Raw genomic sequence first — 26,337 nt, forward strand, 5'->3', positions numbered from 1 at the left:
AGCCAGAAAGAAAAACACCAATACAGTATACTAATGCATATATATGGAATTTAGAAAGATGGCAATAATAACCAAGTAAATGAAACAGCAAAAGAGCCACGGATGTATAGAACAGTCTTTTGGACTTGGTGGGAGAGGGAGAGGGTGGGATGATTTGGGAGAATGGCATTGAAACGTGTATAATATCATATATGAAATGAATCACCAGTCCAGGTTCGATGCATGATACTGATGCTTGGGGCTGGTGCACTGGGACGACCCAGAGGGATGGTACAGGGAGGGAGGAGGGAGGGGGGTTAGGGATGGGGAACGTGTGTATACCTGTGGCGGATTCATGTTGATGTATGGCAAAACCAATACTGTAAAGTAATTAACCTCCAATTAAAATAAATATATATTAAAAAATCATAAATTCAGATTCCTTCCTCTATCACAGCTCCTGGTAACTGGTAGTGAACACACATTCACAACATTTAAACTTGAGACATTTGAGCTAAGTCATACCAACTTCAACCATTATTTTGCCAGTATCTTCACTCTATATACTATTTCAGTTTCCACAAAGAATACTGTAAGGAGGCCAAACAATGCCAGCTTTAGGCAACTTGAGAAAAGGAACATGGCAAATTTTTCCTGGTTTCCTTACCAAAAGAATTAGGTGAAGTTTGATGGTTGCTACAATTTGGGAAAATCTAAAAAAACCAAAACAGACAAAACATAAAGTGGCTAGGCACTACAAACACTTACAAATGTATTTCAATCTACCACATGTGGATTCACTCAGCTATTCTAAGAAGTTTCCAGCTCTTTTCGAGTTTAATTTTTAATATTCTTAGTTTTCTCAAAGGATGAAACTAGAAATTTCTTCCTGAACTAAGAGTGGAATCACTTGACCTTTTAATTGCCAGAGACATCTATCACTAAGTCTAGCAGGTAGGACACTAACAATTGAAAAAAAAAAAGGCAATGCACTTTTGCTCTACACATAATCATAAGAAAGTATGATTATATTCTTACCATACCAAATATTAGGATACATTATATGAAACTAAAAAAATGAGACATTGGATTTTCATAAGTATATTTTAATTTTTTGAATTTTAACAACTCAAATAAAATTCAGCTAGTTAACATAAATACAGAGTAAATGCACATAATTTACAGCCACATAACAGGAATGCAAGAATAGCAAACCTCACATAAATGGTCAAAGAATATCAACTCTTTGAAGTTGTTTAGCTACAACTGACAGGTCATAATTTAAATGTTCACATATGCAGGGGTACACATTCAAAATGTTTATTAACACAAAAACCGAGTAAAAGGAATCTTCAGTTTCTAAAAGGAGCAGCATAAAAAGCAGAGTATAGATTGAGAAATATAAGGGCACAATGGAGAAGAGATTTGTGTAAGCTGAAAGTCTGTACACTGTATTAAATACTTTTAATTAAAATCCCTTTCCAATTTAAATCATTTAGAAATATCTGTATTCTTAGGAATGTTGTAGTCATGATCAATACTAGAGAAAAAGGCTGAACTATTACATCCACCAGCCCCAAAGGGGTCCTGATAGTTCTAACAGTCTGGGCAGAAGAGCATGTAAACAACAAAAGACAGCACAGACAATGCCGGAAGATTAAAGGATAAACTGATTCCTAGCACTTAATTCTTTCAAGGTCAAATCAATATTTTCAGTGATCTAAAACAAATCTAAAAAATGCTGACATATTTATACTCCAGTAAAAGAGTAAACACTCATTATTCTTAATAACCCAAACTCAGCTAGTCCTAATATAACCATGCTATTCCATAATGGGCATTTGGTTTTAGGAGATAGAGACATAGTTAAATAATGTAAATGATATTCTCTCTTGGTGTCAGTTTAAAAAAATCAATTACTTGTGGGTCCCATCTAGTAAGATTGGTTCTGCAAAGTAACACACATAAAGAAAACCAAGCTTTGGTGACAGTTTTTTTCCCTGGATTTAAAAGCACTGTGTGGTACCCCACAATTACAGGTTGGTGATTCTCAGATATGCACTTTGAAATCTAGTAAACTGTTTCTGTGAGCCAGAAGTACCGGAGTTTTACCTGCTGCTCTGTGAATATGCTATTCAGTATGTACCGCTTTAAACTGAAAGGATCAATTCCATTTTCTGAGAAGATTCTCAAATAAAAGTACATATCAATTTGAAGAGTGCTGACTACCTCTATACAGTAATAAAGTTATCTGATAGATGAAAATAAAACACAGAATAAAAAAAAGTTTCAATGCTTTTTCTTTTTAAATGTCTACACCAAAAAAAAAAAAAAAACCCTCCCAAGAAATGTTTCAGACAGACTTTATATACAATTTATATATATACATATTTTGTTAAATTATCTCTGTCATAAACTGCAGCAGATTATACTTTTGGGGGGACAAAACAATTAAACATCATCGCTCCTTTCCAGTTGTTGCACAAAGAAACAAAGTCTGAGACTCTAAGATCCTTTTCTTCCAACACAGAAATGTACTCACTTTTAAAAGCTGAACACAATGCACTAAAAGGTCAAGGTCAATACAAACACAAACAGAACAGAATATGAGTTCATCCTTGAAGGACACTTGTTATGAATTTGCTACAACTAAATAAGATGTTCCTTAGTTGCTGGTTTTCATATCATTCTTAACCATTTGTGGGTATTCAGATCACTAAATTATTGAGTGTCTTGTACATTCGATACATCTAATGTTTACAGATCTTCACAAGGCAAATGGCACTGTATTAGGCAGTATAAGCGGCACCTGAAAATCAACAACACTATAGGCTGACACTTTCACTACAGATTTAAGTTATAAACCCTATTACTGCTTTCTTTTTTTGGCATGTTTCTCACAATAAATGTCAAAGCTGAAATTCACCATAAAAGATATGAATAATCCCAAAGGTAATGAAACTGAATTTGCCTTTGGTCTCCAAATAGACTGGAATACTAATTCCAATCGAAGCACCTCAAAAACATCCAGTTACTGTTGATTACAAGGAAGTTAAGAAGGTGGAGGAATTTAACAGGGCACTGCGTTTCACTGGTGACAGCAGAGAAAGCTTGCAATGACATGCTACGTTTTTTTAATGTTAGGGGCACTGCAGTACACATAAGAATACTTAAAACATTTATTATATTAAAGATCCCCCAAACAATATACCTAAATCCCAGAAAAAAATGTTATGAATACTGTTTCTGCCTAATACATTAACCAATGTTTAAAAAAAATAATCTAACATGGGAATCCTCTCCTACTCACACCCCCCACCCCCCAACCTCCCAAAAGGCCACAAAGTGCGTTCACAAAGAGTCATTCTTAAGATAAAGCCATTGCACACAATGTACAGTTCATGTATACCGAAATGAGTACCACACTGGAGTTTAATGGTATAAGCTTCATACACCAGTATAGCAACAACCATAAGCAAAAGTCTTTAATATTATAGACTTACAGCAAGTATCTTCACAAGGGCCATACATATAATACAGTATTAAAAGGTGCAGTTGATCTCAACAGCAAAATGTAAAAGTTATCTCTTGTTAATACACTTAATCTGAATTAACTTGCATTTTTATTTTATGATTTACCATTCAAGAAATTAGGATGGAATAAATTTCTTATGCAAAGTAGTTTGTTCATTTATAAAACTATAAGTCAATTAGGATCACTATCCACTCAATCAGATAACAGAGGCCCTTCTTCTATGTTTATGCTGCCCTGGATACTTATAATGTTGCCTTAAGAAGAAAAACACCTTTTAAAGGCAAAGCTGAAAACTACCATTTTCTCTACTAAATAACGCAATGTATGAAGATCTTCCAGAAATAATCCAAAGGTTCAAATTCTTAATGTGAAACCAGAGAAAGATCTAGAAGCAGTACATTTTTTTTCACTTTAAGAAAATGATACCTAGGTATGATGGGTGATAATTCAACTTCATAATTAGTAAGTCACTGAAGAGACACTGCATTCATTCATGTATCATTAGGTTAGACAAGATAAGAGAACATGCTCAAGTTGTCAAAATGGCCAAGAATCAACATTTTGCTGGCTTATTTTGTCCTCATCTATTACCATTTGAGTTGATACACTGGGCAATTTTAGTGTTCACATTGGGCTAGACATAACACACCTGTGAGCATTAGAAACCAACACATTTTAAAACTAAAAGCAAGCACAATATTTAGATACTACTTCTTTTGTCAAAAACAGTGACTACTAATACCAAACAATTAACTTTAAAATACAGTGCCAAATCCTCTTAAGTAAATGTAAATACTAGTATTGTTACTTTCCAATTTCATAGGAACTATACAGAAGCCGGATGTTAGAAATTAATGACTGTTAATACTTTCTTTGGATAGTTCTAGTATATAGTTACAGATGGCTTTGTCTAGAAGACTGGAAAAGTGCTCATGGAATAAACACTGTACTCTGGTTGCCATAAATCAACAAAATGCCAATAGTATCCTGTGGCTGTGACAGAGAAAATGGCAATTTTGAGGAAGGAGTGCTTCTAAAGGCTTTTTCTTGGAGGCAGCCACGGTTTTTTCCCCCCACATTACTAAAAAGACTAAGTAATGTGGTTACAATTACTTTAATTCCTACAAGCAAACTTCCACTTAGGCATAGTTCCATGTTCCCACGCTATTTTCCTTCTGTCCACCATGCTGGCTTTGGTGCTCCATGGTCCAATTTCTCTTTTGGTCTTCCCTCTTTACAGCATAGCAGTTTGGCGGTGCTATCCATTGAGCAGGTAGACCACCAACTCATAGGTGGCCATCATAATGGCTGTGTTTGGAATCTGTCTCACCAGATGAGTTGTCAGACCACGGTAAAGAGACCCATAGCCTTCTTCTTGAACAAGCAAAGATAATGTCTGAAAAAAGGATCTATACTTTGTTCCCTCTTCACGCAGTCTTGTTCTTACAACTTCTGTATAGGGGGGAAAAAAAAGTCATTTTATTTAAATGTTAATAATATCTTTATACCCTCCTAATATTGAGCACATTCCATTTATCAGACTGTAAGCGTGAGCTCAGAATAAGCGAGGAGTGATTTTTTTAAATGTAACTTACTGACACTAGTCATTTTAACAACACCAAACTCCTAAGTTAGCTAGCTAAAATCACGCATATTAATTATAAAATTTCATAGGTTCCTGAATGGAACCTATGAAAGAAGACAGAATAAATAAAAGTATCTGCTGCATACTAGATATAGATAAAAGGGAGAAAAGATGTGATTAAAAAAAAAAGGTAGAACAGGAGAGAGAATACAGGTGGTATCAAAGATGAATAGAGGACTTGCCTGGTGGTATACTGAATAGGAATGTGCCTGCCAATGCAGGGGACATGGGTTTGATCCCTGGTCAGGGCAGATTCCACATGCCAAGGAACAACTAAGCCTACATGCTGCAACTACTGAGCCATGTGCACCTAGAGCCTGCACTCCACAACAAGGAAGACAGCGCAATGAAAAGCCCCTGAGCTCACCAAAACGGTGAGTAGCCTCTGCTCGCCACAACTAGGAAAGCTCTCATGCAGCAACAAATATAAACAAATCTTAGGGGGAAAAAAAGCCTTATGCTACTCATACATATTAAACCCCATTATGATGAACTGTATTGTTATACTATAATTCAGTAAAATGGTAAAATGTTCTAATAAATGGGCCACTGGCTGAAGTAGGAAAATATTTCAGAGTTAATGGATTTACTCATACACATTCAGGGTTTCCCTGGTGGCTCAGTGTGAAGAATTCTCCTGCCAATGCAGGAGATGTGGGTTCAATCCCTGGGTTGGGAAGATCACCTAGAGAAGGAAACTGCAACCCACTACAGGCTGGATGGCATCACTGACTCGATGGACATGAGTCTGGGTGAACTCTGGGAATTGGTGATGGACAGGGAGGCCTGGTGTGCTGCGATTCATGGGGTCACAAAGAGTCGGACACGACTGAGTGACTGAACTGAACTGAACTGAACAGTATTCTTGCCTGGGAAACCCCATGGAAAGCAGTGCCTGGCAGGCTACAAAGAGTTGGAAATGACTGAGAGTCATGCGAAGAGCTGGACATGACTGAGAGTCATGGGAAGAGTTGGACATGACTGAGCAACTGAGTAACAACATACACCGTCCCGTCCTCCTACCGTGTGGATATGCTATACTCGTGGCACACGTTTTTGAGGTGGCGGCAGCTAGCATCATTCCCACAAAATCGGACACTTCTTTTACAGACTCTTCTTCATTTTCCATTGTAGAAGCAATCTTATATTCCAGTAGTTTTTGCTTAATACTTTCATATATAACAAAATGGATAACAGTCTCTGATATGCCAGCATATGAAGCAGACATGCCCCTATAAAATCCTCTAAGTCCATCTGTCTGATACACTTTACGGACACACTCGAAAGCACCCATTCGCTTTTCCCCACGGTTCCTGAAAAGCAAAAAGGAAAAAAATCTTATTAACATAAATAAAGTAGTACAGGTTTTTAAATAAAGTAAATACAATATACAGGAAGAGGCCACTCTAGTCAAGAGTAACCCTCTTTAATTCATGAGGAAGTACAAATGAGAATTTAAAAAAATTTAGAGTTCCTACTCTTTTGTCTCAAATCTGTCACATCAGACAGATAACTTATATGGTAGTTTATTTTACTGAATGCAAAACACACATTGAATCTCCAGTTTCATTGAAGTTTGTATTGTAGGAATAAGCAACAAAATCCACCATGACTGCAGCTCAAGAGAAAAACAAAATAAAAACCCCTCACATTATATTAAATGCAGTTCTAAGTTGAGAAGATTTCTTTAGCATTTAATAACACACAAAAAGAATGACTGAGACACCATTGACAACAGAATATTAAGAAGTACAATTAAGGTAATTTCAGTGCACCTGAGGGATTCTTCCAAGCCCACCCAATTTCTCCCCAAAAGTCACTGGGTGAATTTAAGTCAAATTTTCTATGATCCTTTGAAGGTAATGGCTGTCTCTTTAACCTCAGTAAATAGTGAATGAGGACTTCTACAGTTATCAAGTATTTATTGAGCACTGTGCCCAAGACAACTTTCTTAGTGCTGCTTAAGGGTGCAGCATCTACTCTTGGATATAATTTTGAGTTCATAAAAATATTTATTACCTTCACTATGATTCCCTCAATAGAACTTTATCTGTAAGAAATGGGTTTAAACTCTACCCACAGGGAAAGAAATAGAAAAGTTAACTGTTTATAAATTATATACAACCTGCTTATGATGTAACAAAATAAAATCACAACTAAGACACCTACCTGATAACCTACAGATTCCTCCAACTTTATAAACTAGTAACTGTCTTGAATAACTATCCTCAACTAATGGTACTGAATAAATACCTTCTTAGCTGAGTGATCCACGCAACCAACTGTAATTAGTTTCGGCTGTCAGACTCTTTCTTACAAGAAAGTTAAGAGAGCTCTAAGTCCTAAAGGATAACATGCAAACATATCCGCCCTATTCTCGGTCTCAGTGTTGTAAGGCAGCACACCTTCAAATCAACCTTTCACTAACCCTACTCCTAAGCCTAAAAAATTGTGCTGGCTTTACTATTACTTTTCACCTAAATCCACCCTCTAAATACTGAAGCATACATTTCCCTGGTAGTTTATAATAGTACAATACAGACTGGCATCTCATACTTTTTAACCTTTGGGTTATCTTATCTACCACTACCTTTCAGTTCTCTGACTTCGAAATAAACTTTGAGTCTTGCCATAACACTGTACTTAAGGTTTCACTAAAAATTATTCCAGATGAAACAAGGACTAGACATTTCAAGTCTCCAAGTGACATACAATTCCACATGACAAAATGCAGAAAACATAACTTTAGGCAGGCATAATTGTTAAAAGATTTCTTAGATCAGTTTTATTTATAATCTACAAGATATAACACTAGGCTTCCCAAACCCTAAAATATAAGAAACAGTGAAAATCTTTTATATATAGCCTACTCCAGACTGAAGAGTTAAATTAGTTTCAAAACTATTAATGTGATTATTATTATTACAACACACCAGACAGGATCATCTCTCTACTTAAAAAAGTGCTACCCTCTCCCCATCCTTCATTCTGAAGGCCAATGGGAGCTGAGATGGCAGGACTCTAAGCTATACCGCTTCTGGCCTTTCTCTCAGTTCCCAGAACCTGCCACAGGCACTAAACTTAAAGATATGTGAGGTGTGCACTGACTAGTGCCTCTGCTTAAAATGGGTTCAAAAACCATTCATTGACTATTCCACTAAAATTGGTCCCCACTGTTTTCAGAGATATCTCTAGAACCTACCAGTACCTGTTCATTGCAGATACACTGAATGAATGAATCTTGCTGCCATAAAGTGACTGGGGTAACAGATGAAGTTCATGAATACATGAGAGCTAAATTCCATGCTAGAACACTCTGCTGTACTAGGTTCTTGAGTTTGAGCAATGATCCTCAAAGACTCAGTCTAGATTCACTGATCATGTAGTTAGTTAATTTAGGTATTTAGAAGGGTTGATTATAATCAAACATGGGGTGAATGAAAGTATCACTGCTCGAGCTAGATCAACAGAGGTCCTTTTTCTTCTTTTACTGAAAAACACAATGCATAATATACTTTCTTTCCTAGAAATTCTCATACCTGCAAATTATTAACATCACTTTTGCATCTGATGGTACACCTAAGTTTCAAAACCAAATAAAACAAATTCAGCAGCAAATGAGGGCAAAAACATGGTTAGATACCTGACACTGAAATCTCACTGATATAAATTTATAGAAAAAATTTTACTGAAGCCAACTTCAATCAATTAACATACCTTGCATCGAGCTGTAATCGAGTCTTTATAAGCCAAATGGGGTTGGTTGCTGTGATTGCGGTAAAACCTAAACAAACATGTTTAAAATGAACTCTGGTAAAAATGAAGAACACACTATTAACCTCAAGGTTTTTTAAAACTTTATGTTAAGTCTATATTTTAAAAAATGCATATAAATATTTACCTATAAACTGATGTATGCTTTACACTTTTGTTTTACAAATCCATTCACAACCATGAACATTTGTACTTTATTTTCAATTTAGTCTCAAATTCTGACTCATAACTAAAAAATTTTTAAGAACAAAATCTGATTATATATAATTCATCTTCCAATACATTCAGAATACCCTCTGGGCACCCTCTACTCTCTAAATTTAGAAACCCATTTTTGCAGACACATAGAAATTTTGTGTATTCTAGGGCTTTTTAGCATGCAAACTCTACAACAGCTACTTGGGGTCCAACTAACATCACAAATCACTATGTTCAAAATGGAGTCTACATAAACGTCAGCATTTACCAATATTTGATCTTAAGTTGACTATATGACAGAAAGAATTATTGTTTGGCCTTATGAATACTTTATGTAACCATACATTTATTAATACTGTTAAAATAATGGTATCACAGAGATATGGTTTCTGTTAAAGAATTAAAAAGGGCAGATCTATTTTTTCATCCACTTAAAAACATACAAAAACTTAAACGTACAAAAAGTTACAAATCAGAACTTCCCTTTCACTTTGAGACACTGAAGAGAGGAACTGAAGGTAGAAGGTAGCTTTATTATACTTTAAAACTAAATTACTATGTATTAACTATCAGTGTGGAAGGGTGGTTCCCTAAGGTGGTTCATTTCAGGTAGTAAATTAAGATCTCTTGTATGTTTCTAGGCTAGTGCGTATCTTTTACTTGCTATCTTCCTAGAGCTATGGAAAAATAGCAAATGAAATGCAATCTTGATGATGGAAATTTATGAAGATTGCTTCATCTATACAAAACAGGGTTTTCATAATATAATGCTTGTGAAATATTTAAGATTAGCTGCTACACAAATTTTATAGAATTACCTTTCATCAACCTACATTTATTCAATTGGCCTTTAAATTCAGGGAAAACTTACATGCAAAAATGTCTAAGGATCTTAACTGTTAATACTTTCTATCAAATACTAGCAGGTCAAGTACATTATTTCAGAAAGGCTTTGAAATACAATCAGCACACTAATATTAGTAAAATACTTTCAGGAACAAAAATGCTGTGGTACCACATTGTTTACTAATTGGAATTTAGTCTCATAGGTTCTTTCCCCTTCTATAATGTCAGATCATTAGCTAACTCAAATTTTACTCCTTTAAACCACTATATTAATACTGCAGAAATAGCCAGATGTTTCACAAAGAGATGCTCAAATTGAATCTATTATCAACTAAGATAAATGAAGCAAAAGTTTGGTTTAATAACTCCTTTAATAATTTTTTAATGATTATATAGTCTCCATTTCTCTTAAGTGCTTTTAATGCTACATACATACATATAAAACTAGAAAGGGATCAACAATTTTCTAAGAATCAGCCAATACCAAAACAATAAAAATTGAATGTGCTGAACAGGGTGTCAGGAAGATGTTTTAAAAGGTTCTTTTCATGCATATATTCTTGATAAAAGGAAAGAGAAGAAAACTATGAAACCAGATCAGTTTAAATATTTTATTTGGAATAGATTTGTGCATGGACTGGCTTAATTAAGAATAAAGTCTCTTGAATCTCATTTTTCTAAGTGAAAAAGTCAAACTAAAGATATTTAAATTACATTGTATATTTAAGTTACATTCTAAAGCAAACGTGAACCTGACATCAGAATTCTGATCATATCCCTAATTTAATAATTCTTTATTTTAAACCTAAATATCTGTATTAGCTAAATGTCTGTACAGTAATATTAGGAGTTTATCAACAAAAGGCCGCTAAGCAGCACAAGCCAACAAAATACTCTGCATTACTCAAAATAGTTTTTATTAATTACTCTGTGGAAATTTTAAGAAAAAAAATTTGCTTTTTATTAAACTTTGAAAGCCTAAAACTGGGTATCAAACTTAAGCATCAAAGCTTTCTAAAAAAATAAAGTTCTATGTCAAAAAATATAAACTGAGTACCTAAATTTATGAACACTCTTCCAAGTCTCAAATTCCTCAATTAGAGGCTGAAAAAACCCCATATATAAAAACTTAAAAATATTATAATACATATTTGTAATTATTACTAGGGATAAATTTTTAATTACCCATAATTAAGTTTTAATTATGCTTTGTACATGTTAATAAACAATGATAGGAAGCAAACAACAGGTATTTCTCACTTAACCAAAATTCATTTCCAGATACAGACTGACCTATGGAACGTGACACACTAAAATTTAAGTGAAAGAATGACATCATCTTGTCCCTGAAGAGTCTGAGCTTACTACAGCTGGGACTCCCTCTCCCAGTAAAAAGCTAGCTCAATGAACACACTGCCTCACTGTCAGCAAACCATTAAGGTAAAGAAAAGAATAAATTACAGAGACAGTATTAGGCTAACGAAATCTAGAAAACATAATCTATTAGTTAAAAAAAATCAAACAAGCAGGAAGAAACAAATTTATTACTACCTTTGAATTATATATGATAAGGTGAATTGAAGCTGACAAATAGCTTAAGTTAAACACCTTCCTACTTCTTTTAAGATAAACATACACAAAGCTACTGGGAATGGTTCCCCTGAAATTTAGACATTTCCTATTACTTTTATTTTGGCATTTAAATTTTGTGACATTTTGATAATATGCTATTTTATATTAATATTCTGAGTACCCTGTTAAATATTAAAACTGACTTATCTATTTGTAGGTTAAAAAGAATCAATATTGCTCCAGTCAATAAAAGCAAAATGGCAATATACTGGCCATACTATTAGTAATATGGTTAATATTTTATTAGAAAGTTTAAAAAACTTTTTAAATGTAATTTTTAAAGTTTTGTTTCATTTAAGATTCTATTTGATAATGTAAACCAATTAAAAACCCGAACAACAGAAATCCACATAATAAACTTGCTGAAAATGTCTATTTCATTAAGTGAGTGATACCTGTAGTATTGCATTTTCAGTACTTTTTATTAACTTCTGTAGGAACAAAGCCCACCTAACCTTTGAAGAGAAATATATTAAAAACAAAACAAAACAAAAAAACCACAAAAAACTAATTAAAACTAAAATAAGATCTCATATATTCTTATCCCGTATTTAGAAAGTAATGGTAGGTATTAAGATCAATGTTTTTGCAAGAAAGTAGAAAGCCAAGTATCAACAGACAAGAACGGAAAGCACTGTATTAGGCTTTTAAAACATGTTATACTAAACAAAGAGAACTACTATTTTCTAAAAGTTGTCAGATGGTATGATACCATTTACAGCTATGTAAATCTTAAATACTATTAAGGAATTCTTTGGAGGTCAAGGCTATTATGGCCAAGCTAAAGACCCCAGGCTTTTATTAACAATAACTGAAAAGTTACTCCATTCTTCCTTCTAGAAGGAGTATTATCAAGGAATCAGAATTAAAGTTTTATGAAATACTCAGATAATGCACACACAAATTCAGGAAATAAAAATTCATTTCCCGCCTTCTATTCAACAGCTATTATAAATTCCCAGGGTGTGTTTCTTATAACTAGAGGCTGCAAGAGATGCTCAGATCAGTACTCACGAGGTTTAAGTTAGTCCATATTTCTACAGGAAGTGACCTGCGGATGGGGAGCATGAGATGACACGATCTCACTCTTTTCTCGGGAGAAATGTACAGTAAATGCCTAAAATAGACACAGGCTTTTCTGTATCATAACAACAAGCAGTGACCTCATCAGAAACACGTGTACAAAATGAATCCCATTGGAAGGATTTGAGAAATATTTACTGTGAGATCTAACTTTTGAAAATTTTAAGTTAAAAAAGAAAAAGGAATATCAGAATGGGCCATAATTTTTTTGTTTTTAAAGTACCGAGTACTGAAAATTCTGCCATCTGTAGCAGTTTTGAGAGTCTAAATACTTACCCAAAAGAAGATCAATTCTGCCTTAATGAAAAAATGCTAACCTTGTCAAAGTGGAAATCTAAGAAAATATTCAGAGCAGACTGTCATATCCCATTTTCCTACCATTATTATTTATCATGCTCAGAGCTGAAATCACAAAATTTTCTGTTTTTTAACAATCAGCTTATTTGGTAAATCTAAAAAACAACAACAAAAAACCCAGAGGAGTTCCTGGCAGTCCAGTGGTTAGGACTTGGCACTTTCACTGCCATGGGCCCAGCTCTGATCCCTGGTCAGGGAATCAAGATTCTGTAAGCCACACAGCATGGCCAAAAAATATTTAAATTAAATTAAAAAAAAAAAAGTAAAAATTAAAAAAATAGAAAATTCAAGGAACTTCATTTTATAACTATAATTTTTTAAAAATGCAACATATAGGTGGCTACAATAGTACCTTTCACTTTCTGTACTATGATCAGTAATATTGCACATCCATTTTTATGAAATATTTTGTATTCAGTTTCTTGTGCTCTACGAAACAAAAAACAGGAAGAATGTTTACATGAAAACACACAGAACATCTAACCATCCATCTAGCTGAATAAACTGCCAGGGATAAATTATTTTAAAAAATATTTTATAATGTAAAACAAAATTTCTATTTAATGAGTAAAAATTTAACATTAAGCTTTAAGTCAAATAGAAAATGTACCTTGAACACTATTAACACAAACAAATAAAACCCACTAGTATCTAGGAAATGTTAAATGATTACATTATTGGTATTAAAAAAATTAAGCAATCACTGTGTAAATATATTATCCAATAAAAACCAGAATTCATTTCTGTTAAATCTATACTGTTGTATATAAAAGTATATATAACCCAGATAAAAACTTTGGAAGATTGGGAGTTACTATAGAAGAAAAAAATTTAATACTATTCTTTCTGTATACACATCTTTGTGTAGGTGTATACAGAGGGATATGCAAACTCATTTAAACAAAAACATACAAAGACCCTAAAGAAAATAAATACCCTGGATGATTAAGATATATTTAGTCTGCCAAAGGTCATATGTGGGGTGAGGGGGGAAGGTAGTAAAACAAAGTTACTATTACTTAACCTGATTAAGTAGCCTCACAACTAGAAAAAAATTTTTAATACATGAAAATTTATAGCTCAAGTTGAGAGTTTACCAATTCTTACATTATTTCCTTGAAACACTAAAACAAATGAAAATAGGACAGCCTTTAAATAAACTGTCCTTTAAATTAAATAGGCTTAGTATTCAATTTCATATGAATAGAATGCAAAAGGCAACTTAACCAAGAGGTTACTTGGAATAAACATTATGTACATGATTACTAAACCCTTAATGCATGTGCTATGTGATGTGGCAAAATCTTGCAGGCATTATCAACAGTGGTACATTTTTGATACTAAAGTGACAAGGTTAGCATTTTTTTGAATAGTAAGAAAAAAAATTTTCAAATGGCTGCCTCTAAGCACTTTGCACCCCAAGTTCATATTTTGAAGACCTCTAAAAATGATCCTGAAGAAATACCAGTCTAGATTATTAACAAGAGTGAAGGGGGCCAAAGGCTACCTTAACAAGTCTGCATGGGACCATTCAGTTTCACCAACCATGTAGCTATGTATAAAAACTGCAAAGCTAAATATTATTGCTCATGAACAGTTGCAAAGAAGCTCTTGAGGTGTAATTCTCAGAAAAAATCTAACTGCAAACAAATGGAAGAAGTACTTTCAAATTACACAAGTGTACAGTACAATATTCTCTGAACAATGTAAGTCTTTCAATTTACCAAAATTCAAGAAATTCAAGTTGGGAAATAGTATCAACGCATAGATAAAAACAGAACTACAAGTTAACATTTGTACACATTTGAGAAAAAAGTACAAAATGGCAATTCCACTGAAAATCTTTGCAATATGATACAAATACAGTAATAAATTTTGATGAGATAGCCTAATGAAAGATGTTCCAGTGGGAATTGGTTTTCTGAAACCCTAAATTTGCAATACTCAATATATTAACAACTATCCTCAACTTAAAATAATTGCTTACCTACTTTCTTGGCATCAAGTCTTTCAAAAAAGAAAGATTAACATTTCTTTACAATTTTCTGGGGTTAAAGAAACAAAAACATGAACACTGATAATCCAGAAATATATTCTTAAAGACCCTAACATAGTGGTTATATAGTTTGAAATTAGCCACTAACTTTATAGACTCAAATTTGGAGGGAAAAATCATATATATCCATATCCAACATTTATCAAAATACATTAAAAAAATCTAACTGTAACTAGATGATCTCTGTGGTATTAAAGAACTGATTCTCAAAATATAACCTATGTAGAGCAACCCACTCATTCTAAGAATAAGGTAATGGAGAGTCACATAAACTACCTAACTTGCCTAAGATCTCTTTTCTTTGGTAAAAAGTATTTCACCACCTTGACCTTTAAAGCTTTACTTTCCAGTTTTAAAACTCTGTGAGTCAGTCAACGATAAACTAAATATAAAAAGCCATAAAAATAATTTGTAAGGTATGTACTAGATTGTATGGCTATTGACCTCTCAGAAATTAGTATTTCAAACTTACACTTAGTTCATTAATTATGTGGTTGAAATTGATCCAATTTATTTCTAAACAGAAAATAGTTCACTCATTATCAAACACCTGACATTCAATTTCTCAATCAACAGTTGATAAAGGTAGTTATAATTTGCTTTATAAAGTCACAGCATAATTTAGAAATGTGAGGCATGATTAAATATGTGACAAATCTCAGAACTATAGAGAATTTTCTGATGAGAAATAAAGGTCATGGCTTTGTCTAACATGCATGGCAGCAAATGATTTCAGAACCACATTGGTCAAACCAATCTCCCAGCTTATCTTTAAAGGCAGTGCAGAGGTCCAGGACTAGCTATTTTAATTCACAATCATATATTCTCATGAATGATGATGAAAGAGTTCCTGGAAACATTTACTGTACATATATCTGGTGCACAGCTACATTTTCAGTGCTATCTTAGTGTGATTTATGTGGAATGCTAAACATATTTTTTAATACATATAACAACAGAGTTATCAGTAATACACCACTCGCAAAAATTTCAGCATTTGAGCACAGGACAAAATGAATACTTTACCAAGAACTGCCGGCACATTTCAGACAGAAGCCAAAACATGCAGCAAAAAAGGAAAAGGCACTAACAGAAATTGAGGAGAAAAGAGTAAATTACAGCTCTGTAATTTTAAGTATAATTATGGTTGGATTCTTAAAACAGTTAATAAGTGATCACAAACTACACAAGACAATGTAAATATTATATTACCTGCATGTATCACAAACTTCTAAATACATAAATGCCAACTGACAACAGATTTTACATATACTATTTAATCAAATTTATGGTATACTAAAAAATGTAAAAATCATGCTTGCAGATGTGAATCAATGAAAAGCACATTGCCTTAACTTTACAAGGTTAAATTCATCAAAAAGCAAATATTAAGTCTCTAGGTATCAGAAAATTTTGTTTTTTAATATCATGTATTCATACCTGCCATTGCAGCTGAAATCATGTGTACCTGGGTAGAATCAGGATCAAATAAACCATTCAACTTTTCCTTGCAGTTTGAATAAGCAGCAAAGTATATGGCTCTAAAATAAAGATTTAAGTTTTGTCAATAAGCATGTTGCTTAATTCATAAGATTTAAATGGCATATAAATTGATCTTTATTATTTCAGAATCCAGAAATCTAAAAACATAATCTTAAGTTATTATTTACATTTTCATGTAATATCTACATATTTTTAAAGAAGACCATAAAGTATTTTTTGTATTGACTCGTTAAAGATAAACTTAAATGTAAAGCATTCTCAAACAGATGCTCATATCCCAATATTTTAACAGCAACTGACTGAAACAAAGTGTTTGTATAAGACTTTGATGATCAGAAAACACATGAATAAAGCTGAAAGGCCTATACAGCACTAAGGGTAAGTTAAATACACCTAAGTAGATGGGATATGGGTATTTTATGTTGTTTTTGAAGAGAGGAAGGCAGAACTGAAAAATAATCAAAGTGAATGTTCAACAATTTTGACACATTGAGCTACATATCAATCTATGCTACACAGAGAGTAGTTCACAGCATCCCTAAACAGAACAACTGCAAAAGAAATCAGTCACACTGGGTCATATCAGGTATTCTAACATTTGTAAACACTGCATTAAATTTGTAAATATTTTCCCTGCTAACTTATTAATTGTGACTTTACGCATTCAACTACGTCCTCACTGTTAATAGTTTTCCGGGTACTGAGTTACTTGCTGCTGTATCAAATATCTTGTTATTTTCCAACAATCCTGATTCTCTAAGAAGGGAAAGAGTAAACAAGTAAAAATGGGGCAAATGTCACTGTTGTGTGTTTTTTTAATGTGCTTAAGAAAATACGGAAGTCAATAAAACTGAAAATGAAATACTCTATTTCATAAAAAAAAAAAGGATACACTGAATGATATCAAAGTAGGAAGAGGAATAAACACTGCATTACTAGATATGAATAAGAAAAAAAGCACCCTCATGAGAAAATGGGCAAGGAATATGCATATGTAATTCACAGAAAAGATACAAATGAAAAACAGTTATGAGGAGGAGGACATGAAAGCACCAAAATAAAACATATATTAAAACAGTGAAAATCATGGTTAGTCTATTTGGCAAGTATTAAAATACATGGAGAGTTGCCAACATTTGTAATATGTGGATAAAGAGCAACTAATTCCCTACTTGAGAATAAAAGGATGGCATGCCTTTTCAGAGGAATTTGAGCAATATTCACTAACTTTAAATGTTCATATGCCCTTCTGTCCAGAAATTCTACTTTTAGGTAACTATCCTAAAGAAAAACATTTGCTTAAGTACTCACAGATAAAGGCACAGCTATGTTTCCAAAACCATTGTTTTTAACAGCAAGAATCTGGAAATAAATCTAAAGGTTTACAAATAAGGGGGGGTCAATCACACTATACAAGTTTTAAAAAACTCAGCTATTTTCATGGAAAAAGCTTCAAGACAAATTTGGTGAAATAGTTCAATACGATTCAATTTATATAAATGATAATAAACATATATACTGTGCTTTTCTTTTTTTTTTTTTTCCAGTAAGTGATAAAATAAGTTCTTTATTTGGGCCACACATTTCTTTCATGTTATAGATGTAAAACTGTCAGTGAGTGACCAACATCATAGTTAATTAATGGATTTAGTAATGACAATTTTGTTGTATCAACCCTTATTGCATTTTTTGGCTTTAAGACTTCCAAATGCTACTGAAATATATAACACTTTGGCAACAACTTTCAACCTATTTATAGCTTCTTTATTTATTTTTTTAATTTTATTTTATTTTTAAACTTTACATAATTGTATTAGTTTTGCCAAATATCAAAATGAATCCGCCACAGGTATACATGTGTTCCCCATCCTGAACCCTCCTCCCTCCTCCCTCCCCATTCCATATACTGTGCTTTTCATGTACACCATTAGCCAGAAAAAAATAAAGGAAGACTTTAAACCAGACTTTTAATCATAGCTATCTATCTATGGGCAGTGCAGAGTAACTGTGTGTAGAAAGGTACGCTGGGTGAGAGGGGATGTGTTTAAGGTGACGTGTCAAGCTTTATGCTACACATTTTTTTAGACCTCACAATAAGAATGAATTTTGGATCAGGTTTTAAAAAGAAAGAGCCCACAAAAAGTTGAAATCCCATAAATAATGGGATCTGGTTCTGCTACACTGTTTGGATACAGAGACCTGGGTACACATTTTCTGAATGTGAACTCTGCTGTGTTCTATCATGGAAAAAGTCAACCTAAGATAAAAAGATATCAGAGAAAAAAAGACAAAATATTAAGGCCTTTTTGGTTTTTTTGACTTGGTGCAAAGACTGCTTCATGACAATCTCATACATGACAATGACCACTGAGGTCCTCACACCTCCACGTGATACAATCTGCCCATCCTTTTGGATGGTTACTGACATCCATCTGTCACAGTGCTCCATCCTTATCATCTTGACTTCTCGTCAGCATCTCCTCTCATTAAACTTGAAACAACAAAGACTGCCGCAACTGAATTAACTTAAATGTATTTTTTTACCTGGAAGGGGCCACCCCCACCAAATTGGGGCCTAATCCTCTAAATAGGGAACGAGGCCCTTCTTTTTCCAAGATCACCCTGAAAGAGAAAAATATTATTTAGAAAGGAATGTCCTTCAAAGTGTGGTACTTTATTTATACAGAACATATAAAAATCTAAATCTTCTATGTTTGTACTATGTTATAAATGCTCTTGTCCGTATTCCTCACCTCACTTATGAAAACCTGCTTTCCTTGACAAAGCATATAATAAAGACTGATAACAGATTTACTAGTGAAACTCCATTCAGATTCTTTCCTGAAAGTTTCAGAGACATAATCATCGATATAGATTTCTACATTTTCATATGATCATGCTACTCTTTTCTTTAATCTCCTCCATTTTACTATCTTTACCAGCAACTTCAATTCCCAATTAGAAATGCAGTTGCTTCCTAGTACTGGAGATCCCTTCCTTGATACTGAACACTATCCCACTGCAGCAGTATGTTATCCAACCATTTTAGTGAAATGGCAAATACCTACTAACATAGTACTAATCTACTAGTAATTTACTAATTAATCTACTAATGTTAGTACCCTTACATTCTTCAGGGTACTAAAATGGTTAGTCTGCTACTCTTTCTCCCTCTAATCAGTTAACATTTACTGAATAGTTATTGTGTAAAAACTAAACACAGTAAAGAGATAGAAAAGATGGTAAGGACCCTGCCACTGAGAAATCTGCTGTCCATTTGTGGAAAAAAGAATTAGGCTGAAGTAGGTAATTTAACAGAGCATATTAATAAGTAAATACTAAACACAGGCTCAGCAGGGAGAGGAACAGAGAGGCATGTCCAAGTCATAGAAGGCTTCCTGAAGGTGAGTTATTAAATGAGATGTGGGGGTAAGAAACATAGATTGATGAAGTGTAGGTATTTTAACTCAGAGTTAACAGACTAGGCCAGTGGTTCTGAAGCATCTATATGCTTAAGAATGATTGCTTGAAAGGCAGTTGAGCATAATGCTTAATTAAGGGCCTGAATTGTGGGGCCTTAATATAAGGCCCAATTCTGGTAACTGACTAGTTGTGAAACATAAAGTAATGACCTTTCTCTTATTCCTGCTTTTCATCAACAGTAAACAGAAAAACAATATTTTCAGGGGGGAGGTAGGGTGGTGGTTACTATGAGGAATGTGTGCTATGTGCTAAGTCGCTTCAGTTGTGTCCGACTCTGTGCGACGCTGTGAACTGTAGCCTGCCAGGCTCGTCTGTTCACGGGATTCTCCAGGCAAGAATACTGGAGTGGGTTGCCATGCCCTTCTCCAGGGGACCTTCCCACCCCAAGGATCAAACCCAGATCTCTTATGTCTCCTGCATTGGCAGGCGGGTTCTTTACCACTAGCACCACCTGGGAAACCCAAGTTAATTAAAAAAAAAAAAGAGCTTAAAAGAGTACCAGGCTTAAACACTTGATAAACCTTAATATTATCATTATTATTGGAGCATTTGTTCAAAATTAAAATTTCTTAGATTACACCCACAAAGTATTCTGATTCAATAGGTACAGGACAGTGTTTAGCAACTTGCATTTTTACCATGCTGCCAGATGACTGATATAGATGATACAGAACACTTTAGATAAAACTAGGTTAGACAGAAGCAGAATTAAGAATGACAAATTGTAGAACACATTTAATAAATTTCAGTGTTTGCTACTCCCTTCTGTGATAAATTCTTTTGAGAAGTTAAGAAAGATAACTGTCCTTTAAAATAAACAAACATTTGCAAACACTCACAATATTGCACACAATTTCAACCTAATTTATAGATCTCTGGAAGTTCATCCATGAGTCCCTAAGAAACTAACAGAACCTAAGGGGGAATTCTCAAAATACCTGGTTTAGAAGCCATGAAACACTTCATACCCACTAGGATGGTTACATAAAAACAGATGGAGTAAAACAAAGGCTGGTGAGAATTTTTATTTTATATTTTGGCAAGGAATTAGAAACCTCATTCATTGGTGGTGGGAATGTAAAATGATGCATCCATTCTGGAAAATGGTTTGGCAGTTCCCCAAAGTGTTAAAATGACCCAGCAATTCTACTCCTAATACAATATTCAGTTCAGTTCAGTCGCTCGGTCGTGTCTGACTCTTTGCGACCCCATGAATTACAGCACGTATATATCCCCCCAAAAAAGAAAACATGAACAAGAAAACAGGTTTCTATAATGGCATTATACACAATACTCCAAAAGGGGAGACAATGCAAATGTTCGTCAACCGATGGGTGGATAAATACATGTAGTACATACCTACACAATGCAACATTTGGCAATAAAGAGATGCTTGCTACAGCATAGATGAACTTTGACAACAGGCTGAGTGAAAGAAATCAGGCACACAAGACCACGTATTACATAATCTCATTTACATAAAATTCCTTGAATATGCAAGTCCTTAATGACAGAAAATAGATTAGTAGTTGTTGCCTAGGGTGGGGGGTGGAGGTGGGGGGGCGGCGACGAAAAAGAGAAAATAGGAGTAACTGCTAACAGGAAAGGGTTTCTTTTTGTGGTGATGATGAGTATATTCTAAATTTAGAATGTGGTGATGTGAATATACAACTCTGTGAATGCAAACTCTGTGAATATAATATACTAAGAACAACTAAACTATACACCTTAAATGGGTGAATTTTATAATATGTTAATTATCTCTGAATAGAGATGATGGGAAAAAAGGAAGAAGCCACAAAACAGATTGATTAGAGAAAAAAATGGGAATATGAAGAGAGGTTAAGGCAAGAAAATGCAGACTTGGAGGTCATCTGGGTACTGATGATAGGTGAAACATTAAACTGACTTTGTACATGGGGGAGTCCTAGGCGGCACTAATCGTAAAGAATCCACCTGCCAATGCAGATGATGCAAGAGACTTGGCCTTGATCCCTGGGTTGGAAAAGATCCTCTGGAGAAGGAAATGGCAACCCACTCTAGTATTCTTGCCTGGGAAATGCCATGGATGGAGGAGCGTGGTGGGTTACAGTTCCTGAAAAACTGAGAAATTAAAACAGAAACCAGAGGGATTCCTATTAGTTCCTCTGAGGAAAGTCAGAGAAGGCAAAACCACTGAAAAATGAAATAAAAAAATATAGTACTGTCAAAAAGGTCAAAGGAAGAATTTTAAGAAGAGGAAGTCAGCGGTAATGTCAAAATCATGGTATTAAAGGATAATCATTAACCACATAGAAGTATTTATCTGTAACTATGGCAATGTTAACCTGAAATTGTTAACAATTTTATTCTGCCTACTCAAGTACTTAGGTAAGTTTGAAAAGTGATGAAACCTTTTCGTAGTGAAAGTAAACACAAAGTATGAGTTTACTTGCTACCACAAAATAAACACTACTGAACTAAGGTCAAACAGATTATGTCCCAAGTGAGCCGATAAGACAGACACACAGGCCTTGAGTTACCCTTGAGTTACCCATGCTTGCGCTTGGTCGTTAAGCTGGGTCCAATTCTTTGCAACCCCATGGACTATAGCCCACCACACTCCTCTGTCCATGGGATTTCCCAGGCAAGAATATGGGAGTGGGTTGCTATTTCCTTCTCCAGGGAATCTTCCCAACCCAGGGATCAAACCCACGTCTCCTGCACTGGCAGATAGATTCTTTACCACTGAACCACCCTGGAAGCCCATTCAGTTAAACACTTAAGTTCAAACATGTAAAATCCAATTTCAATAGTTTAAAAAAAAATTTTTTTTTACTTATTTATTTGGCTGTACTGGGTCTTAGTTGTGGCATGTGAAATCTAGTTCCTTGACCAGGGATCAAACCCGGGGCCTGTGCTTTGGGTGCATGGAGTCTTGTGGCACTGGACCACCAGGCAACTCCCCCATTTTCAACAGTTTTGAAATTTCAAATCTAATTTGTAATATAATGAAGTATGACAGAATGTAAAACACATCTTTTTCAAACCATCAAGAAATGCCAAACACTAAATTACATTTTAAAATCGGCTTTAAATCTTGGTTATATTTAGGCTGTTTAAAAATCAGACTGTCATTAATGGGAAATAGATGGGGAAACAGTGGAAACAATGTCAGACTTTATTTTTCTGGGCTCCAAAATCACTACAGATGGTGACTGCAGCCATGAAATTAAAAGACGCTTACTCCTTGGAAGGAAAGTTATGACCAACCTAGATAGCATATTCAAAAGCAGAGACATTACTTTGCCAACAAAGGTTCATCTAGTCAAGGCTATGGTTTTTCCTGTGGTCACGTACAGAAGTGAGAGTTGGACTGTGAAGAAGGCTGAGCGCCGAAGAATTGATGCTTTTGAACTGTGGTGTTGGAGAAGACTCTTGAGAGTCCCTTGGGCTGCAAGGAGATCCAACCAGTCCATTCCAAAGGAGATCAGCCCTGGGATTTCTTTGGAAGGACTGATGCTAAAGCTGAAACTCCAGTACTTTGGCCACCTCATGCGAAGAGTTGACTCATTGGAAAAGACTCTGATGCTGGGAGGGATTGGGGGCAGGGGGAGAAGGGGACGACAGAGGATGAGTTGGCTGGATGGCATCACCGACTCGATGTACGTGAGTCTGAGTGAACTCTGGGAGTTGGTGATGGACAGGGAGGCCTGGCATGCTGTGATTCATGGGGTCGCAAAGAGTCGGATACGACTGAGAGACTGATCTGATCTGATGTGTGAGTACTTTGAAAATTAAAAACACACACACAAAAATTAGTATTTAACATTATCACATTTCAAAACCTAAACTGTTTTAGAATTCATAATCCAAAACAAAATAAATGCAAAGTATGAGTTTATTTTGATATTTTTCTGAAATATATCTTTAGAAAATAAATCGAATGGATAAATGTAGAAAAATACTTTAAATGTACATGATTTGGAAATAATATTACATTTTATATTATCCAATTTGCTTTTTCTCTCCATTAGGGATTACTGTTTCTACTGAACAGATGAGAGTAATTGTCATTAAGTCTGTAAAACCTTTTTAAATATGGCAGAATATAAGTAAGTCAACAAGGCTATCATTAAGGTAAATCAACAACAACAAAAATTAATGAATATTGTGCTCTCACTTTAGACAATGGAGTGGTCCAGGAGACACTACTCGATTGACACTGGCTCCAGCCATGGTGCTCAGCTGAACTTCAGAGATATAAAGTGTCACAGAAGATGACTGCAGCCGTGTTTTCACAACTTCCAGTGGACATGTCAGAATAGCTCCCACTGTACCACCACATCTACAAGAAAGTACAAAGAACAAAACTCTACTTAATTCATAAATTAGTACACATGCACAGAGCTGTGAAATAAAATGAGCAACTGGGGCTTTGAGAAGGTACTAAAATCTACAATTTCTGTATTTAGGAGACTAAATAATTTTTTACATGTTTCATGTATTTGATTGCACAGAAACATTTAGAAGCTAAAAGTAACAGTTTATTATCTACCTAGCAAGAAAAATTAGCTGAAGAGTCCAAACAGCGGGTGCTATTGTTAAAATGTATTGGTACATCACATCACAGCTTTAAATACTGTCATAAGGGTTTATTTAGTATTCCTTGCCCAGATAGTACTTGTGTTTAAACTGAGACAATTATGTGAGATATATCCTATTTCTCAAACTCCTACCCTATCTTTCAATACTCAAGAAATAGTCTTGACAACCTGAGGATATACTGGGCCGCACCAAGTGCAAGATCTTGGCTTAATTCTTACGATTTTAATAATACTGCTAGCTATTTTACAAGATTATTGTTTCTTGCATTACCAAATGTGTGACTGAGTATCTGACAAAAATATAATTTTATGAGTTATGATCCTAACTCTAGATATATGAAGATAAATAAGAGGACATTTCCCCCTGGATCATAACAGATTAGTAAGACAGGTGGTACAGAGTCCTTTGGTTACTGCTGAAAAGACCCAGTCAAGTAACAGCACACCGAGTGGCCTATGAGTGAAATCTCTGCCAGATCTAGGAATGCCTTCCTAGCACCACGGGACAAAATGGTCATAAAATACCTCCCAAAGTGTGGTTGAATTTATTACCACGAGGGGACCCTGTCAACTACAAACTGACCCTTGCCATCTACCTCTACAAGGATTAAATAATGTGCTGCTGCAGCTGCTGATTTTCAACACCCCCTGAAAGGAGTTCAGGGTGGAGAGCAGAAATGAGGCACTCTGTGCTTGGAGAAAAACTGGCAGAACAGGTCTTCAGATAGATATTTCTAGGAGCTGATTTTATGAACCCAATTCTTGTATGTCCTTATATCTGCTGCTGCTGCAAAGTCGCTTCAGTCGTGTCCGACTCTGTGCGACCCCACAGACAGCAGCCCACCAGGCTCTGCCGTCCCTGGGATTCTCCAGGCAAGAACACTGGAGTGGGTTGCCATTTCCTTCTCCATTGCGTGAAAGTGAAAAGTGAAAATGAAGTCGCTCAGTCGCAACCGACTCGTGGCGACCCCATGGACTGCAGCCTACCAGGCTCCTCCATCCATGGGATTTTCTAGGCAAGAGTACTGGAGTGGCTTGCCATTGCCTTCTCCATCCTTATATCCAGAAAAGTACTAAAATCCTTCATGATCATGACTGCTCCTCATGACCAGCAGAAACCTTCTGCAGCATTATCTTATAGGATTTGAAATAGCTCAATTGGAATTTCATCACTTCCACTAGCTTTGTTTGTAGTGATTGTTCCTAAAGCCCACCTGACTTCACATTCCAGGATGTCTGGCTCTAGGTGAGTGATCACACCATCGTGATTATCTGAGTCATGAAGATCTTTTTTGTATAGTTCTTCTGCGTATTCTTGCCACCTCTTCTTAATACCTTCTGCTTCTGCTAGGTCCATACCATTTCTGTCCTTTATCGAGCCCATCTTTGCATGAAATGTTCCCTTGGTATCTCTAATTTTCTTGAAGAGATCTCTAGTCTTTCCCATTCTATTGATTTCCTCTATTTCTTTGCACTGATTACTGAGGAAGGCCTTCTTATCTCTCCTTGAGATGGATGCTGAGTTGTCAAATCAAAGGAAGCAGCATTATTCTAAGAACATCCATTCTTATTTAAGCCTTCCATGGCCAAAAAGATTTGAGGTTACATAATATACTTTATGTTCATAACTGATGTGGCTGGAAAACTACTATTGAATTTA

At 34.9% G+C, this 26,337-nt stretch overlaps 1 protein-coding gene across 1 annotated transcript in view; it reads right to left on the bottom strand.

The window, feature by feature from the left end:
• Positions 1-1,069: 1,069 nt before the first annotated feature.
• The window catches only part of SLC25A36 (solute carrier family 25 member 36), a 36,410-nt gene continuing 11,142 nt past the window's right edge, over positions 1,070-26,337 (bottom strand). The window contains exons 2-7 of the mRNA XM_055569527.1: positions 24,254-24,418; positions 19,153-19,230; positions 16,546-16,646; positions 8,877-8,943; positions 6,183-6,472; positions 1,070-4,966 (exon numbers count right to left, since the gene is read on the bottom strand). Coding sequence (XP_055425502.1) covers positions 4,773-4,966; positions 6,183-6,472; positions 8,877-8,943; positions 16,546-16,646; positions 19,153-19,230; positions 24,254-24,418 — 895 coding nt within the window. The 3' untranslated portion in view covers positions 1,070-4,772. The remainder of the gene's footprint in view (positions 4,967-6,182; positions 6,473-8,876; positions 8,944-16,545; positions 16,647-19,152; positions 19,231-24,253; positions 24,419-26,337) is intronic.

This window comes from Bubalus kerabau, chromosome 2 (assembly GCF_029407905.1).
Source record: "Bubalus kerabau isolate K-KA32 ecotype Philippines breed swamp buffalo chromosome 2, PCC_UOA_SB_1v2, whole genome shotgun sequence".
In the NCBI taxonomy this organism is placed as follows: domain Eukaryota; kingdom Metazoa; phylum Chordata; class Mammalia; order Artiodactyla; family Bovidae; genus Bubalus; species Bubalus kerabau.